Genomic DNA, 18,111 nt, shown 5'->3' with positions numbered 1-18,111 from the left:
GAGTCCATCCTCTCATTTTACACAAGAGGAGCCCGAATGATGTACTGAGTCACTGATGCTGACAGATTGTATTGTTTACTGATTTTTATGTTATTGCAAATAAAATGTGAGGGGTTTTTTTTCTTTTCTTTTTTAAAAAAACCACTTTTACTATTTGAAATCCATGTGGATTATTTTTTAATAGCTGCAAGCCCCACCCTTAAAAATTTCATACAGCAAAGACAGGCATATGTAGAAATAGAAACCAAATATAGGACATTGTACTATAAATCAAGTAACCACCAAAGCTGGAAGAAAGCCTGCAAGTAACATCAAGCTCTGGCACACAGCAAACAACCTTTGAACTGGCTCTGCCACGGTGCAGCCTTGGCAAGTTGCCTGGCCTTGGCTTTGAGATTAGAGGAGGAGAACCTGTTCCTCCTCCTCCTTTCCAGGGGTATGTAATTTACTACAAAGCTGCGAAGATTAAAGGAGCCTTCTTTCAAAAAGCCCTTTTGAACTTAGCTAAACTAAGGACGGTAGAGGCTAGGAATTTGGGGTGATTTGATGAGTATTAGGCCTTGAAGATTGTTTTTCAAGGCTTTTTGTGAAAACTCACCGGCCCTAAAGCTCCCCATACTGTCCCTCCCCTCCCCACTCTATTTTTCTCTAGAAAAGGAAATTGCCAATAGTACCATCTGTCCTACTGTTTTTTCTAACTGAATCAACCTAGCATGGTTTTGGGTTAAAATTCTCTTGCTTTTTGAAGTTTGTGATGGAAACGACTAGAAACTAGTTTCAGCTTTGTCTCTCTAAAACCTTTCTCCCTCTCCTCTTATTCTCCTCCTGGTATTTCTGTTGAGTGTTCTGAGACCCTTTAAATAAGTTTGGCAAGTTTGTTTAAAAAGTCCTAAACGTTGCTTAAGTTTTCATGTTTTCCTTTAATCTTCTCTCATTTTGTCCCTTTTACCCTTTAAGGTGAATGATAGAGCTGCCACTCTGAAGAGAGAGTCTTTGCATCAAGTGACCAACAGAATAAAGTCAGTAAAGTCCCAGGGCATAAAGGTAAATAATAAGAGGCTTTCTCTGAAATAAGAGTAAATGCATAGGCATCTGCTTCTTTCTCAAAGGGAGCACTTCATTCTTTTTTGCTGAAAATTCAAGACACAGTAATTAGTATATTAGTAAATAAGTAAATACTTTTATCAGGCACCTTGCCCCATGCCCAGCTCTCTGCTAGAAGCTGGGGTGACCACAGTGAGCAGGATAGACATGTGACCGCTCTTGTGGTGGAACTCAAAGATCAATCAAAAGACCATTAACATATAATTGAGTGAAATATAAGTGCTACAGAGGAAAAGTATCGGATATCACAGAGTGTTAACAGAACAGGAAGACTTCCCTAAGGGAGGGACTTTTAAGCTAAGACAGTAAGTTCTCTAAACTGTTGATGGGGAACAGAGGCATAAATTATCGAAAAATGGTATCTAAACTAAAAATTATTTCTTGTTGTTAGGATTACAGTCTTTGGGGGAATGGAAGAGGGGAGAAAAGATTGTAGTCTCAGTGCATACAAAGTCCTTTTAAGCTTCAGCCAGTTCCCTTCACCTTATACCTTCCTTTCTCCTAGATACATTGTCTAGATAAGACAAACAATCTGATATTTTGATATCCCCAGAAGGAAAGGGTGTTTTCAACATTCTCTGTGATTAGAGTATTGTGTAATATTAGTATTATAAGACCTGGGTTAAGATAAAGGAAAAGCCAGGAAGATCGTGACTGAGTGACTAAAATATCATTTCATATGCACATTGCATTTGATAAGCTCAAGGATGTGAGTTCACAGGAAATGAACTTGGAAATGAACCATATATCAGACAATTTTCAGTGTAATGCTTTCCATCTATACTTGTTCTTAACAGTTTTGTGTATTATCTAGATAAAAATCACATATATTAAGATTTTAGTGCTTTAAAAGCTAGGTTTTTGTTGAGTTTTCTAATTGCTACTACTGAAAAAAATTTGAACTTCACCTAGAGAATAACAAGAGAAATTTAAGATCCAGATAAAAATGTTGAGCACAAAAAAAGTAACAGATGGTTACTATTGGAAAATAGTAGTGATTTCAACAACAGTTCAGATTTTAATAGTAAATATCAGAATAAATTAGAGCTAGTACACATTTTTGCCTGAATTTTTTGGCTTTACTTCCAACACTTTGTGATTTTTAACTGTTACCCCAATGTCTTAGTGCTGCCTCATCTAAGCATCCTGGCAAAATGCAATTTCTCCTTGCCATAAATCATTCAAGCATTTAGCACCTAGTTTTAGCTGTATATATCCATATTTTGACTCCCTAAACAAACTCAGAGTGATCCACGGTGGTGGTTTCGTCGCTCAGTTGTGTCTGACTCTTGTGGCCCCATGGACTGTAGCCGGCCAGGCTCCTCTGTCCGTGGGATTTCCCAGGCAAGAGTACTTTTACCACACAGTAACCATTTCCTTCTACTATACAGTAACTGCTAGTGTAGAATAAGGATAGGAAAGAAATAAGTAAATATATGTTGAATGAAAAAAACATGTAGTGGTCAATATTGTAATTAGACATAGGATCAGGACCTTTCAAACTAGCCTATGCAGTTAGAAACTGACCTCACAGAAACCAGACTTCTCTCTTTTTATAATTAATTGTATTTTTTATATGCCACTATATCATCTAGGAAGGAGACAGAGGTGGGGGAGGAATTTCTTTTTTTAAGATACAAGTAAGGCCTTGAATTAGAAATACTATAATTCTTTCATGTTCCTAAACAATTCCTGCTACCAGTTGAATAGTTGTCCCAGGGGACAAGAAGGCCGACCAAGGAAATACTTGTGGTCTGGTTGCTTTTTTTTTCTTTTAAGGTGATAAGAACATGAAATTCTGCCTGAAGTGGTATAGTCACAAGGTAAAGTAAGCGACTCAGAAAAATTATTTAGTTAGTATGAAATAGTTCCTAGACAACAGGATCCTGCCCATTTCGGAAATGGGTGTCATGAAGGCACCTGAGCAAGTGTGCATTCCTTTACTGCTGGCATATGCATGCCTTCCCCAGCTGCCAAGTGCACACGGCGAATCAGATCATCTGTGGCATAACGTCCCCTGAATGGTCCAGGCTCAAATCCAGCCCAGCCCTCATCAACACTGAGTACTAAAGATGTCTCTAGTAATTATTGATTCATTCCTTCATTGCCCTCAGAGAGAGCCTGTTTGGGGTCAAGAGCTACAGGCTAACTAGGCTTTGGGAATATCATGAAGAATCAGATGAGGTCCTCCTCGTGCCTTAAATCTTCTGTTATCTTTGTTTTGGACAGAAAGAAGATAGTTCAGATTCTCAGGTATCTAAGCTTAGAGAGAAGCTGCAGCTAATAAGTGCTCTCACAAACAAACCTGAGAGCAGCAGGCCTCCAGAGACTGCCAATGAAGGTAAGATATTCAGGACTGGCTTCTGAATATTTCACGCAGGCTTGGGCAGCTCGCCTCCCACACGGGGAATGGGGAAAGGTGTTCTGGCAGGACTGATGGCACGGAGTGAATGATGCCTGAGTGCACCGAGTTGAAGCTGCTACACTTTGCTTTCATTTAGAAAAAGCCCATTTTGCACATGATTTGTACTCCAGTCTATTAAGGGAAGAATGGGTAATGTTTAGCTGGAAATAGACTTCTCCATGCTGTCTGCATCCAATTATAGGCAGAAACATTACTGTCATAGTGTGTATTAAACCAGCCCTAAATGTTGTTTACGGGAGTCTTCATTTCTGTAAGTGCATAAAATTTACTTAAAAATAAATATTAGTCCTCCTGAAAAGCCATTAACAAGTAATAATGTGGGATCATTGGGTTGGAAGGGCCTTTGACTTTAGGCAGGGACATAACCTAATCGATATTAGCAGTTGCATCAACCTCTGCCGGTGCTGCTTCATGATGTAACCAAGGCACTAGATTATGTTCATTTTGACCTCTACCCACCCACAAGTATTTTTCATTTTGGGGAAAGCAATACAACTTCTGTTACTCTCTTTTACGTGGGAGACAAAAGTACAGTGGGAGGCCTTGCCCTGACATTGTGCTACATAATTGTATGGTAGCATTCTTTCAGTACAGCCAGTCTGGTGACACGTACCCTCAAATCAGGCTCTTAGCAGAGTTCCTACGATGTCAAATCCCCAATGCTTTTCTCATTTCAGCTTGAACTCTCAACCTCTAAACATGTATAATGCTAACTTGAACTGTAAGAGCATCCAGTTGGGACCACAGCTTCAAGCTTAAATATTAAAGTTTGAAAGTGACCTTCAATATTGGTTTAATTTTATGTCAGACTAGACTGTTAATACTAAAACTGTATATTGTTTGTTACAGAGCAAGTACAGAATTTCACATCACAGCCATCAACATTGCCAAAATTCCCACAGTCTCTTGGAGACCAGATTGAGAAAGCTGTCCAGCTAAGACCTATTTCCCTTCCAGGAATTTCTAGCATCGAAGGTAAAATTTTTATATTATGGAATGATAGAGGAAATATCTCAAAGTTGCAACTTTCTAACTTTTTTAACTTGTAAGATAAAGACTGATATCTAACACTGTTGAGCACTTCCTGTGGGCCAGATACTTGATATGCATTATATCATATAATCCTGGTGACAATCCTGGGACCATCAGTAGTCATGTATTATACCCATTTTACCGATAGGGAATTGCCTAAAGTCCACACAGCCAATAACTGATGAGGCAAAATTCACACCAAGGCAGTTTGACAATGAAACTTTTACTCTTAACCGCACTACACTATGTTATCTCTCTGTGAATGTTTATTAGAGTCTTCAGTCATTCAATGAGTACCTAGTTAGACCCAGTGTAAGCAGTAAGAATACAGTATAAGAAGATACTGTCTCACTTTCTCCACAGATATAAAAGTCCAGTGAACAAGACAAGCAAACATAATACTATGAGACTAGCAAAGTAAAGTAAAAGTCGACCCTGTTTGTCAGAAGTCCTCCAAAAATGAGGGGTCTTTGGCTGAGATACGGCAAGATAAATGTTAGTAGGGAGGATCTGATTCACAGAGAAATGTGTTTGTCTTGCTTCCAGCAGTGTGTGTTCCATCCCTCTTTGTGATGTTTGGTCTCCTGATTTTGCACTTGCTAACTGCCTGGAAAATCATCCATTCCTATCACCCTCTCTGCCTGACTCTTCACCTCACTTTAGAAACCTTTCCACCAGGAAACATTTTCTTTCCTCCCAGGACTGACTAGGCTCCTCTTGTGTGTGTACTCACAGTATCTTATGTTTGCACATGTCACACTGTTGTAATTTCCTGGGGAGCTATAACATTTAACTTCACTCCCAGCCCCTATCCTCATGCCTGGGACATGTGAATATTTGTTAAGTGAATAAGTTATCTATAGGTTACAATTAATTCTTAAAGCATAGGAGACTTAAATTTACATTGCCATTTAATTTGAGTTCTAATGAGGTGGGTGAACCTAGAGCCTATTGTACAGAGTGAGGTAAGTCAGAAAGAGAAAGATAAGTATTGTATACTAACACATATATATGGAATCTAGAAAGATGGTACTGATGAATTTATTTGCAGGGCAGCAATGGAGAAGCAGACACAGAGAACAGACTTACGGACATGGCAGGGGGAGGAAGGAGAGGGTGAGATGTATGGAAAAAGTAACATGGGAACTTATATTATCATATGTGAAATAGATACCCAGTGGGAATTTGCTCTGTGACTCAGGAAACTCAAACCAGAGCTCTATGACAACCTAGAGGGGTGGGAAGAGGTGAGAGGCGGGAGGGAGGTTCAGAGGGAGGGGACGTATGTATACCTACAGCTAATTCATGTTGATATTTGACAGGAAACAACCTAATTTTGTAAAGCAATTATCATTCAATTAAAAAAAAATTTTTTTAATATGTATTGCCATTTAAATACTTTCTTCCCTATCCCCATTTTTTTTCTTTCTATTTTCTGGGGAGACAGGAGCATGTTAAGTTGTATTTGTTGGCAACAGAAGTTGCCTCCTCCTGCTCTTCATTTTTACATCAAGAATTGATGAAATAATAAAAAAAATAAAAATAAAAAGAATTGATGAAATAAAAGGAGGAAAGACTGTTATAGCAGATTAAGAAATAGCCATCTTAACATTTATACTTCAATCCCTAATATAGGTGGTGCACACTTTTGAATGAGTACATTTTTTAAATGACCTGAGGCAACAATCTGATTTTTATTAGAATACTCTTGTAGAGTGTCTAACACATTCTATAAACTCATGCACCATGTGTACACACATGCTCGCACACACACACAGAAAACATTTTCCAGTTGACCACTTGGTGGCAGGAATTGGGAACAAGTGTCTCATTGCTTTCCTGGTTTTCAGAGAGCTTTATATAGCTGCTTTGCTGGGGCTCTTAGGACTGAAAGTAGGGACTTACGCAAAAGGTTGTCAACAAAATTGCTTGACAGTACTGTCCTCTGGTATTAGAGACTGAATCTATTGCTTTTACTGTTTATATTTAATTGAAAGATAACTGCTTTACACTATTGTGTTGGTTTCTGCCACACATCAACATGACTTAGCCATAGGTATACATATGTCCCCTCCCTCTTGAACCTCCCTTCTCCCTCTCACCCCTTCCCACCCCTCTAGGTTGTCATAGAGCCCTGGTTGGAGTTTCCTGAGTCATACAGCAAATTCCCACTGGCCATCTATGTGTTTCCATGCTGCTGTCTCCATTTGCCACCCTCTCTTTCCCCACTCTCCCATGTCCATAAGTCTGTTCTAGAGACTGAATCATTAATACTAAGTCATTCAGTGGGGACACAGTCAAGCCCTTGTTAAACATTATATAAACAGTTGGCCCTCCTAGGTATTCATTACAGGGCCCGCTCTTGGCCAGGGTGGGAGAGTAGGGAAGGTCAGTCTCAGAAAGAGAATAGTCACATCCTATTATCCCCCTTCCCCCAACCCCTGGCAACCACTAATCTCTCAACCACTTTCTCTTTGGATTTGCCAGTTCTGGGTGTTTCATGTAAGTGGAATCATGTGATACATGGTCTTATGTGTGCTTCTTTCTTTCAATATGCCTCTTTCACTTAGCTCAATGTTTTCAAGGTTTATCTGTTTTGTGGTGTGCAACAATATTGCATTCCTTTTTTGACTGAATAATATTGCATCCTATGGATATACTGCATTTTAACTATTAGGAACAATGAAGCTGTGAACACTCATTTACAGCTTTTTGTGTAGACACACGTTTTTATTTCTCTTGAGTTTATACCCTAGGAATGGAACTACTGGATTATATAATAACTATTGAATTGACAATATGCCATAGTCTGTTTTATAGGCCATCAGAGTTCCTATCAGTTAGCTCTTTAGGCTTCTGCATCCCTTCCACCCCTTCAACATAAGAATAAAATCTGGAAAATCTTAAAGAAAGGCCCTGAATAGAGAGAAAGCTAGTCCATTCACTTCTCCTGTGATTATCTGTCACTGCTTCTATTTTGGAAGGATGGTGCCCTCCAGTATTCTCTCATCCTTAAAGGATCAAGAATTAGTCTTTCAGGGACTTCCCTCGTGGCTCAGCAGATAGGAATCCACCTGCATTGCTGGGGCACAGGTTTGATCCCTGGTCCAGGAAGATTCTACATGCCGCAGAGCAACTAATCCCCGTGAGTCACAACTACTGCAACTACTGAAGCCTGCTCACCTGGAGTCTGTGCTCCACAACAAGAGAATCCCCCTCAGTGAGAAGCCCACACATCCCAAAAAAGAGCAGCCTCCACTTGCCGCAAGTGGAAAAGTCTGCACAAGGCAACAAAGACCCAGCACAGCCAAAAATAAATACATATAAATTTAAAAAGCAAAAAGAATTCCTCTTTGAGATTTAGTGAGACCTTAAACTTTACCTTTGGCGAACAAAGTCTGCAAAGTAGCTTTTCTTTTAGTGCTTTAAATTCAGTTGAGACTACTTTTTAAACTGTTAACTAAATTTAGCTATGCGTATAGGTATATACGTGTTTTTGTGATTCCTTTTTAACAGATCTTCAGGGCTTATTCCATAAGACTGGCCAGGGTGTGGATGGGAAGCTGACCTACCAGGAAATCGAGGACACCTTAGAGTCTGTTGGACCAGAACCAGAGCGTTTAAGAGAGTTTGATTCTGATGGAGATGGAAGATACTCATTCCTGGAGCTGAGAGCAGCTTTAGGTGTCTAGCCTCATTAGGCTCATTTCAGAAGTGGATGTATGCTGTGGACTACCTATTATCTGCTCAGCTAACACAAACAACCCTTTTACCTACCCATCAATCCTCCAGTCCTCCAAACTACAGTAGCAGACACATTGTCACCTTTTAACTTGTTTGAAAAAGCTATATAAAAGTTATTTTTTTAAAAAAGACCATTTTACTTATGATATTCAGAAATCTATGATTTCCTGAAACCAGTAAGATCTTAATTTTAAAATTGCCAGAAAAAAAGTCAAGCCCTCTTTTTTTCTCTTTCCTTTTTCTGAGGGGAGGAGACCTTATCTTTTACAACTGGAAAATGTGTATATAGAGAGACTAAGCCACCTTTTATATTTCACATAAATTTGCCTTAAATTAGCTGCACTTTATACAGACTCAGAAAATGTCTTTCCTTTAACAGATAGACCTTTTCTGTTTGTAAATATTTAAAGTGAAAGAGTTGTGCATATTTTGTGAGAAGTGGGAAAAATGGTTTGAAACAGGATGTAAACAAATGACTTGTTATTAAAAGTTGCTAATCTTACCTGGTAGCAGCTTGAAGCTATGTCCCTGTCTCCTTAAGACATCTTTAGGTGCTGCCATGGGGTGTGGCCTGATGCTGGGGGAATTGATTTAGGGAGTGGACACTGTGGGGACAGGGCTGCCTCTAGACTCAGGAAGGTAAGACCTGGCTATTTGTTCTGTCCTCCCATCCTGTGAACCAGAAGTCTTGCTGGGGATTTTCTCATTTTAATCCTGTTTCAGGGTTTATATGCATAAAAAGTTAATCCAGTAGGAGCCACTGAGTTTTCCCCCCTGAGTGAGCTAGATTATCTTCCCCCACCCATCCACTCAAGTCTACCTTTAAGCTCTAACTGACTTTCACCTCTGATACCGTCTCCATTCTGAATGGCAGGGCTGCAGTCCCTTGGCCACTGTCTCAGCCTGGCTATTCTGGAACTATAGAGAAAAGCGCTGCCTCTAATTCTGATCCAGGAAACTTCTTGAGATTTTTACCTGGGGGCTAACCAGGAACCTAATGTGTTCCTCTGTGGGCTGACTAAGGCCGAAAAGGTTGTAAAATGAAACAATTCTACTGAAATCATATTACATTTCCTTACAACTGCAGCTCAGAAATAACTAGAGGCTTTCTGTCCAGAGAGCATGGCAGGCAGGCCTGGAGGAGAGGCTTCACATGATGGCAGCAAGCTTTTTCACATCTAATACAAGCAAGTATAATCCTCCCGTTAAATACTTCTGTAGCCCTGGTACTGAAGGTCCCTGGACTAGGAGGAATTGTTTCTCCATGTCACCTGTGTTTGTGCTATGTTGATCTGAGAAGCAATCTTCAGGCTACACAGAAGGGAAACTGAAGAATTTAACTGTGCTGTCGGCCAAGTCAGGGAGAAACTAGAGAAGCCTTGAGACTTCTTTGGTAGAGTTTGTTTCCATGTTCAGTTTGTCCAGGTTTCCCTGTTAGCCATGGATACAGTTGAGCACCTTTAAATGTTTAAGGGCTGGTTTTTTTCTTCATATGATGTTCAGCTTGGTGTTGGCTAACCTTACTTTTTCCCTAGAGATATTAAAACTTAGAGTTAAGGCAGGATGGAGTCTTTTCCCATGAATGTGTCTGCTTACCTCATTATGGCTCATGCTTCTCTCTAATTCCTTTGCCTATCTGTGCTGTTTTATGTTCTTGGAAAGTTTTAAGTATAGTATAAAGTTAGTCTGGCACTTTAGGTAACTTGAAGATACTTACTCTTCTGGCTGCCTTTCATGCCCCCCCTTTTTTAATATATATACCCTTGAAAGTTTTGTAACAACCAAATAAAATTCTAGCAATAAATTATACTGCTATATTTGTATATACTGTACCATGAATAGTATGTCCGTACCTGGAAGGTATTTTTTTGAGAATTGATTTATAAGAAATATACTTGAGGTTAATGTAGCTTGTCCTTTTTAGTTTCAAATTCTTATTCATAGGCAGACACTCTGAGGACACCTTTACTCTTTGTATGTACTTTCCTTTTGCATCACCTGTGCTTTTAGTTTATCCTCTGTCCTTCCCATCTCGAGGTGGATGGTGCCATCTTCTCCCCTACCAAATTTGGCAGAGGTGTTCCTCTACACTCAGACCTGTGAATACCTTTGTCACAGCACCTGGGAAAGTGCTATATCTCCCAGGCATAACTAAGACATCTTGAACTCCTTTGTTCTAAGTTAAGCATATTTGTCAGCTTAAAAAAAGAATTCCCATAAGCCTATATTGTTCATTATTTTTTTATTTTTAATTGGAGGATAATTGCTTTACAATATTGTGTTTGTTTTTACCATACATCAATATGAATCAGTATCATTCAGTATTAATTTGGAATTTTTATTCGAAAGTCGTCTTAACTTACCCAAAGTATGTTGATCTGTAATCAAGCCTAACCTGCCACACCTCAATCCTGAGAGGAAGGCTGAGTAGAATTAGTAGTTTTGGTGTCGGTTTTCATTTCAAATGCTTTTTTATCTCTTCATTCTGGCAGCTCCTACTGCTTTCCTAAGTTACCCAAGGCATGACTTCTTGGTCCTGTTTTTCTTTTGCCGTCTATCTGGTATAATGTTTACCTAAAGAGACTCCCCCCCATAAATCGAGGGGCAATATATTAAAGGAAGAGAAGACTCGAACAAACTGGCTTAGATCCCTAAATAGTAGTGTTGTCTTACAGGCAGAGAAGGGCCTGGCTCTTAGGGTTGTGTCTTTTACAGCCCAGCTGAAGAGTGTGGACACCCTCCACCTACTGCTAGCTGCTTTCCCTGCCTTCGGCATTCCCTCACTTTGTTGCTGGACAGAGCCCCATCTGCCCCCCTCCCGCTCTGGTCTCGGTGGTCACAGTTGAAGATTTTGACTGAGATGGGCTCATACTCATAATGGCCTGCTGTTGAGTTGTTTTTAGTGACAGCTTTTGTTTGCTACACACCTCATTGGCTTGCTTACCAACACAATACCAGTTAGATGTGGGTCCTCTCTTTCATATCCAAACCAGAACACATTTGGGTATTCCTGAGACTATAGAGCGTATATTGTTTGTTATACGAACCTAACCTACCTTGTTGTTTTCTCATATTAAGAAATGTAAGCCTACTTTGCTTTAGTGGAGCTATTTTGGTAATGTTTAAGCAGTTTTAGTTCTGTTTAGGGAGTGAATTCAAGATTTCCATCACTTGATTTGGGCTTTGCTAATTTCATATCAGTAATAAAACCATTTTAATTTATCTAAATTAAACATTGCTTTTTTCTTCCACTGTGTCTATGATTAAAGGCTCACGTGCCCCTCCCCCCATTACTAAGAAGAAAAATCTACTTTGATCCTTATTTTTATGGACTCCTTCCTCCTTTTGAATGCAAAGCCTAACAGATGCTGGACAGAAAGTAACACTGAAGAATCTGCAGATTTGCCCAATTTGGCCTGAAGAAATGAAGGTGTTTTGGCATCTGTGGGGATGTGGGCAGGGTGAGGGAAGAGTAAAGCCCCTGACTCTGCATCAACCAGGGAAATTCCACTTAGACCTGCTTTTTATTTTGAGGTTCACTATAGGAGCATGTTTACAGGACACATTCCATGTCTTCAGGAAAAACGAAGGAAGAAGGCTTGAAATCCATTGCAAGATAAGGGTCATAGAGGAGGAGGCTGGGGCTTTTTTTACACAAAAATTTTTTAATTAGCTCTACATGGTTGCTAGATTCTGGGATTACACACACGCACAATCTGGGAGGCCTTTCCTCTCAGGAAAAACCATACATAAAGCCTAGCTCGTAAATACAGTAAGGGGATTTTCTCATTTCCAAAGTGAAGGAAAATTTTATATCCTGGAGCAGAACTAGGTGTTCTTAGATTTGAACTGGGATCAAATAGCCAGTATTATTTTTGTCTCTCCTTTTAGAATAGTTTCCAGAAGATGCAAAAAATAATATTCACATGTACTGGATCTTAACTTTGGGAGAAGCCATGAATCCCTTTAAGATTTTTTTTTAAATGGTTACTTTTAGAAGGTTCATTGGCCAGCCCGCTGCCAAGTCAATCTGTGAACCAAGTTAATCATGCCCTACACACACAAATCATTTTCCAAGAGTTTTCAAAAAAAGACATTAGGGAATGGAGACCATGGTGAATGGTGGAAAGATCAGGAACTTTGATGCCAGGCAGACATAAATTCGAGACTTTGCAACATGATATGACAGACTTCCCTGGTGGTCCAATGGCTTAGACTCTGCTCCCAATGCAGAGGGTCTGGGTTCAATCCCTGGTCAGGGAACTAGATACCACATGCCACTACTAAGAGTTCACATGCCTCAAATAAAGATCTGGTGTGCCACAACCAAGACCCAGCACAGCCAAAATAAATTTTTTTTTAAATGATATGCGAAATGCCCTTGGAAACTCTCGATCTGTAAGAGAAAGATTGTGATATCTGTTTGACAGTGTTCCTGTATTAGAAATAATGTAGAGACAATACATCAGATGTTAACAAAGAATGCAATTCAAGCAGCAGTGCAGCGTGGTTCATAGATTTCACACTGACTTGTTTTGGCCACTACGGATCACCATTGCTCATGCATCCTAAGTGACTGTCACTCTGTGGCTGTCCTCAGTATCCCACAGAACAGCAGTGCCTTTGGGCACCTGACCCAGGGTCTGGCACATGGTTTTATTCTGAAATAACAGACAGAGCGATGTTGAGCCCATCACAAGTACTGGCTCAGTGTGTCTCCCCACAGTCATTCCCACTGATGTTGGTGAGACCCTGACCTTTAGCTTGGTTTGCAAAATGCCCTCCATCAGACACTGCCCTCGTAACAACACATGAGACACATGGAGCCTTGGACTTTTTAAATCTTTCATTAGGTGACATCCACATGGGCCCTGGCCTTGTGTCAATACCACCTCCCTGAGGTCAGCTCCATTTCCTGTTCTGCCCAGGATACCTCCAGCCTCAGTGAGAGGAGGCTACAGTTCTGAAGCAAAGGGCTTGGCATTCAAGCAGTGGTCCCCTTGGGCCATTGTGGGGAGGGAGCTGAAGTGGACAGTCCTTTGAGGACAGGTGGCCAAAGGGTAGGAGACCGAGTGGTTCAGCATCGGGGGTAGGTTACACAGGGAGAGGGCAAAGGGCACCTCCTGAAAGATGGGAATTGGGAGTGGGGAGCTGGCCCGGGGCCGCGGCACTGGGGAAGAAGGTAGGGGCTGCTGTGGTGCCAGCTGCACTGCAGGATGCAGGGGGCCGGGGGCCTCCACCTTGGGGCTGCTGTCTTGAGCAGCACAGCTCCTGCTCTCAGGGACATGCAGCTCCCAGGGGCGATCCGAATTCTGGGCGTCAGTCGCAGTCTTGGTGGCAGCAGGGGGAGGGCCAGTGTTGATGGCTGCGTTCATACCATAGTGCCGTCGCTTGTTAATCCAGTACAACAGCGGGCTGTAGGTGAACGTGGCTGCTCTCATCACCTCCACCCACTCCTGGGCACGCTCTTCCCGCCGCAAGTTCTTCCTCCAGTGAAGAAAGAGAATGCAGCTGCCAGTTAACACAGAACACAGCCCCAGGAATCCAAAGTACAGTGACACCCACACTAAAGGCAACAAGAAAAAAGAATAAGCTGGCTGAAAGGTGTAGTTGGGGGAGTCTCAGCTGTTTCTCATTCCTCTCCTTAGCCCTTTCACCCATCGTCCCCTCTGCTTATCAAACCAATCAATCCTAAAGGAAATCAATTCTGAATACTCAATGGAAGGGCTGATGCTAAAGCTGAAGCTCCAATACATGGGCCACTTGATGCGAAGAGACCACTCATTGGAAAAGACTCATGCTGGGAAAGATTGAAGGCGGGAGAAGGGGATGACTATGGATGAGATGGTTGGATGGCATCATTGACTCAATGGACATGAGTTTGCGCAAACTCTGGGAGACAGTGAAGGACAGGAAAGCCTGGTGTGCTGCAATCCATGTCACAAAGTCAGATGACTGAACAACAACTCCTCCATTTAACCACTCTCAATTCCTTCCTTTTCTTCTCATTGACTTGCCTCATCATTCTTTTATTCAGTCAAAGCAGAATTTTCAGAGAGCTTAAGAGGCCACCTTTAGCCCTTCACAGATAAGGAAAGTAAGGTCTAGAGAAGCATGACTGCCCAGGCTTACTCAAGCCCCTGGATCCCAACCCTGGCCCATCCAAAACATCAGAATAAGAAGCCTCACTGCAGGCAAAGACCACCAAGAAAGTAGCAGTTTACCAGTGGATGGGACACCAGTATCTCATCCCATTTCACCAAACCCTAATCATTCAATTGAGATGGTCCTGGGATATTCTCTGGGCGGGCAGAGATACATGGCCTCTGCCCTCAAGAAATCTGTAGTTTTCTAGAGTAAACCCTGTCCCAACTCTTTAATACTCTTCCATGGAGGCAGTCATCACTCCCATCCAGGCGAAAGGTCTTCCCTGAGTGCCCCCAAGCCTAAAGGCACAAAGCAAGCGGCAGGGGTTTGGGGAGGGACCGCATTTACCACCAGGGAGGCTGAGGTCCTCCCTTTGGGAATCCATACAGTCAAATCTTGGTACCTCACTGGTGGCTCTGGGGAGAGGGAGCTTACCTACTCATCTGTTTAGCCAATAGGAGTCCCCAGAATGCCCAGACCCCATTGTTCCTTAAAGGCGGGTCACTGAGTTCTGAACACTGAGCATCCAGGGCCAGCATTTGTAAAGTCTAATGGAAGGAAGGGACTCCAGCAGGGGTGTTTCCTGGACATTGTACGCCTTTACTGCTTCTACCAGGGCCTGACCCACGCTCTGAATTAGTGGTCCTTTATCCCCGACCCACAGAGCAGCCTCCAGGACAGGGCTTAGGTCCCTCAGCAGCTTGTTGTGTCCCTAGGCTTTAAGGAAAAGTTGATGGATACCTGTCCCGAATGGGAACTGGGACAGGGTACACCCAGAGCAGTGGGCAGCCCTGACCTCAGGTCTTCTATGACTGAGTTATCACCTCCTTCCTTGGCTCTTACAATCTCTTTTGTTTAATTTCCTTCCTTCAGCCAAGTGTTGGCAAGTGTTTCTGGGGCATCTGGCCCTATGGGAGCTTCCCACAATCTGTCCGTACATCTCTTTCCAGCCTCACCTTCCTCCCCATCCTTCATACACGTTTCCCTTCTAACCAGGTGACTCTTCAACAGACCCTGCCCATTCCCATCTCTGGAGCTTTGCTCACACTGCTGCTCCACCTAGAAGTGCCCCTCCCCACTTTCCCCCTCACCCCATCCTCAAACACCTGCTTATCCTTCAAGGCTCAGCTCAACACCCCATACTCTGTGACAGACAGTTGTTTCCATCAGCTCCCAGAATTTCACCATGTCCAGTTTGAAGGCACTAGCCCAACTCCCAACTAGCCCAACTCCCAGCAGATGCTTGAGTCCTAGAAGCAGGTCTCCTCTATGCACCAGTAATCCCTAGGAACTGCTTGGGTCAGGGACTTGCTCACACCTCCTGAGGATACGGGCAGCTCAGAAAGCTAACTAAGCCCAAATCAGCCTCCATGTAGGTTGCACAACTAAGCTTAGATTGGCTTCTTGGCATCATCTAATCACTCCCTCTTTAAGCCTTCAGCATGGCACCTAGGGATAATGAGCCTAGATTTCTCTCCTGGTTCCTCTTAATCTGGGCTCTCCTCACTGGCTCCTGCTTTTCAGTCTCCTTTGCTAGTTTCCCTTCTTTTCCCTGATCTCTAAATGTCAGGTGCCCTAGGATTCAGTCCTTAGCCCTGTATCCACATTCATTCCCTCAGTGGTCTCCCCCAGACTCAAGGCGTTAACTATCATAGCTACACTGTCAACTCTCACTGTTATACCTCCAGCCCAGCTCACTTCTCTGAATTTTAGACTCATATACCCAAAAGCCTGACTGACATCCCTCCTAGCCAGTCTATTAAGTTATCTCAAACTACCTCGTCCAAAACCAAACTCCTGATGGCCCATCTTCCGGTATCTACGCCAGCCTTCCTCCTGTGTGTAAACGGCAACTTCTTCCAGTTGTTCAGGCCAAAAACCTGACAGTCCTCCTTGATGCTCTTCATTCTCTCACACCCACATTCACTTCAGTAGCAAAATCTTTAGGCTTTGCGTTCAAGACATGCCCCGAATCTGACCACTGTGCCATCACCATCACTTTAGTGCACGCACCATCCTCTCTCACCTGGTCCCCTACAGCATGACCAGCTGTCCTTGATTGCCTGGGATTGAGGGAGTTTCCAGGACATAAGACTTTTGATGCTAAAATCCGGGAAATGCCAGGTAAACTAGGACAAATTAGTCACCCTTAGGAGAGCTTCCATCCTTGTCCTCCATGGCCTATATTCCACCAGCAGTCAGAATGATCCTTTTTAAAAGTTGTGCTTATAAGCTACCCACCCCAGTATTCTTGGGCTTCCTTTGTGGCTCAGCTGGTAAAGAATCCACCTGCAATGCAGGAGTCCTGGGTTCCATCCCTGGGTTGGGAAGATCCCCTGGAGAAAGGAAAGGTTACCCACTCCAGTATACTGGCCTAGAGAGTTCCATGGACTGTATAGTCTATGGGGTTGCAAAGATCGCAAACGACTGAGCTACTTTCACTTTCTATACTCAGAACCCATAGTGACTCCCCATCTACTCAGATTTAAAACCAAAGTCCTCAACCAAAGCCTACAAAGCCCTGAAAAATCAAACTGCCTCTCCCCATGCCTCCTTCACACAGTCACTTCCTTGCTGTTCCACAAGCAGGGCAAGCATGCTCCTGCATCAGGGCCTTTCCACTTGCTGTTCCATCTGGAAGGCTCTTCCCCCAGATATGCATACAGACCATGCCTCATTTCCTTCAGGTCTCTGCTCACGTGTCCCTTTATCTCTCTCTCTCAGCGTGTTGTTTTTTGCATAACGTGTTATTATCACCTAACATTATTTATTTATATTGCACCTCACCCTACTAGGTTGTAAGTTCCATGAATTACTGTAAACAAACACCTAAGAATTTCAGGCAGCCAACTACTCTGAAAATAAGATAGTGGAATAAAGAATATAAAGTGATGTGGGTGCATGAAGAGAAGTTCCTTTGAGGTGCTCTCTTGTGAATTGAGCCCTACATGATGAAAAGACAGCCACGTGCAAAGGGAGCAGCCAGTGCAAGCACACTTAGAGGACTACTGATCTCTGAGTTCACCACACTACTCCCAGCACAGGCCAGGGCCTGGGGCCCATCTCCAAAAATGCAGGTTGAGCTGAGCAGAGGTGAAAGTGCTGTCCCTGCCCCTGAGAGGGCCACCATTCAAGAGGGGCTTCTAAGGTAAGCCCCCAGACAGGAGGAATTTCTTGAGGACTGATTGGTGCCATCACAGGGGGCCTGCTCCCGGTGAGACACAGGTATTGATGTCACTGTCCAAGTCCAGGGGATGAAGAAGATGATGGCATTGCGTGGAGAGACAGCATTCCACGTATAAGGACTTGTTAAGGACAATCCCAGGTGTGTCTCTGGGGAGAAGAGTAGTTCAGTTTGGCTGGAGTTCAAGGTAGGTGTCAGGAAGCAGAAGACAAGACCTCAGAAACAGCTGGCATCTTGAAAAAAATTCAGCTTTTGGGCAAATCTCTTAGTGATTCTCAGCTTCATGAAACCTGCCTCACGTGCTGTGAATCAGATAGCGTCCTGCATATAGAAACGCTCAGTGAAGAGATGCTGCTGCTGTGATTAACAGCTGCTGAAAGGGCCTTCGATGCTGAAGGACAACGACTCCAGCGTGTGCCTAAAGAATTTGAGGCAGCAAGCACGGTGGGGACCAGCAGGTCTGAGCAGCTTTCAA

General features: G+C 42.7%; 2 protein-coding genes across 2 annotated transcripts in view; one reads left to right on the top strand and one right to left on the bottom strand.

Annotated features, from left to right (window-relative positions):
• EFCAB14 (EF-hand calcium binding domain 14) overlaps positions 1-11,533 on the top strand; it is a 38,785-nt gene extending 27,252 nt beyond the window's left edge. The window contains exons 8-11 of the mRNA XM_004001940.6: positions 958-1,044; positions 3,334-3,445; positions 4,379-4,504; positions 8,078-11,533. Of these exons, the coding sequence (XP_004001989.1) occupies positions 958-1,044; positions 3,334-3,445; positions 4,379-4,504; positions 8,078-8,253 (501 nt within the window). The 3' untranslated portion in view covers positions 8,254-11,533. The remainder of the gene's footprint in view (positions 1-957; positions 1,045-3,333; positions 3,446-4,378; positions 4,505-8,077) is intronic.
• TEX38 (testis expressed 38) lies at positions 11,044-13,925 on the bottom strand. The gene has a single exon (XM_027964499.3). It carries the CDS (start codon positions 13,744-13,746, stop codon positions 13,261-13,263), a length of 486 nt encoding a protein of 161 aa, XP_027820300.1. The 5' UTR covers positions 13,747-13,925; the 3' UTR covers positions 11,044-13,260.
• Between the last annotated feature and the right edge of the window lie 4,186 nt (positions 13,926-18,111).

The sequence above is a fragment of the Ovis aries genome, chromosome 1 (assembly GCF_016772045.2).
Source record: "Ovis aries strain OAR_USU_Benz2616 breed Rambouillet chromosome 1, ARS-UI_Ramb_v3.0, whole genome shotgun sequence".
NCBI classification, from domain to species: domain Eukaryota; kingdom Metazoa; phylum Chordata; class Mammalia; order Artiodactyla; family Bovidae; genus Ovis; species Ovis aries.
Note: the sequence above shows the minus strand (reverse complement) of the source record. Positions and strands in the feature narration are given on the sequence as shown.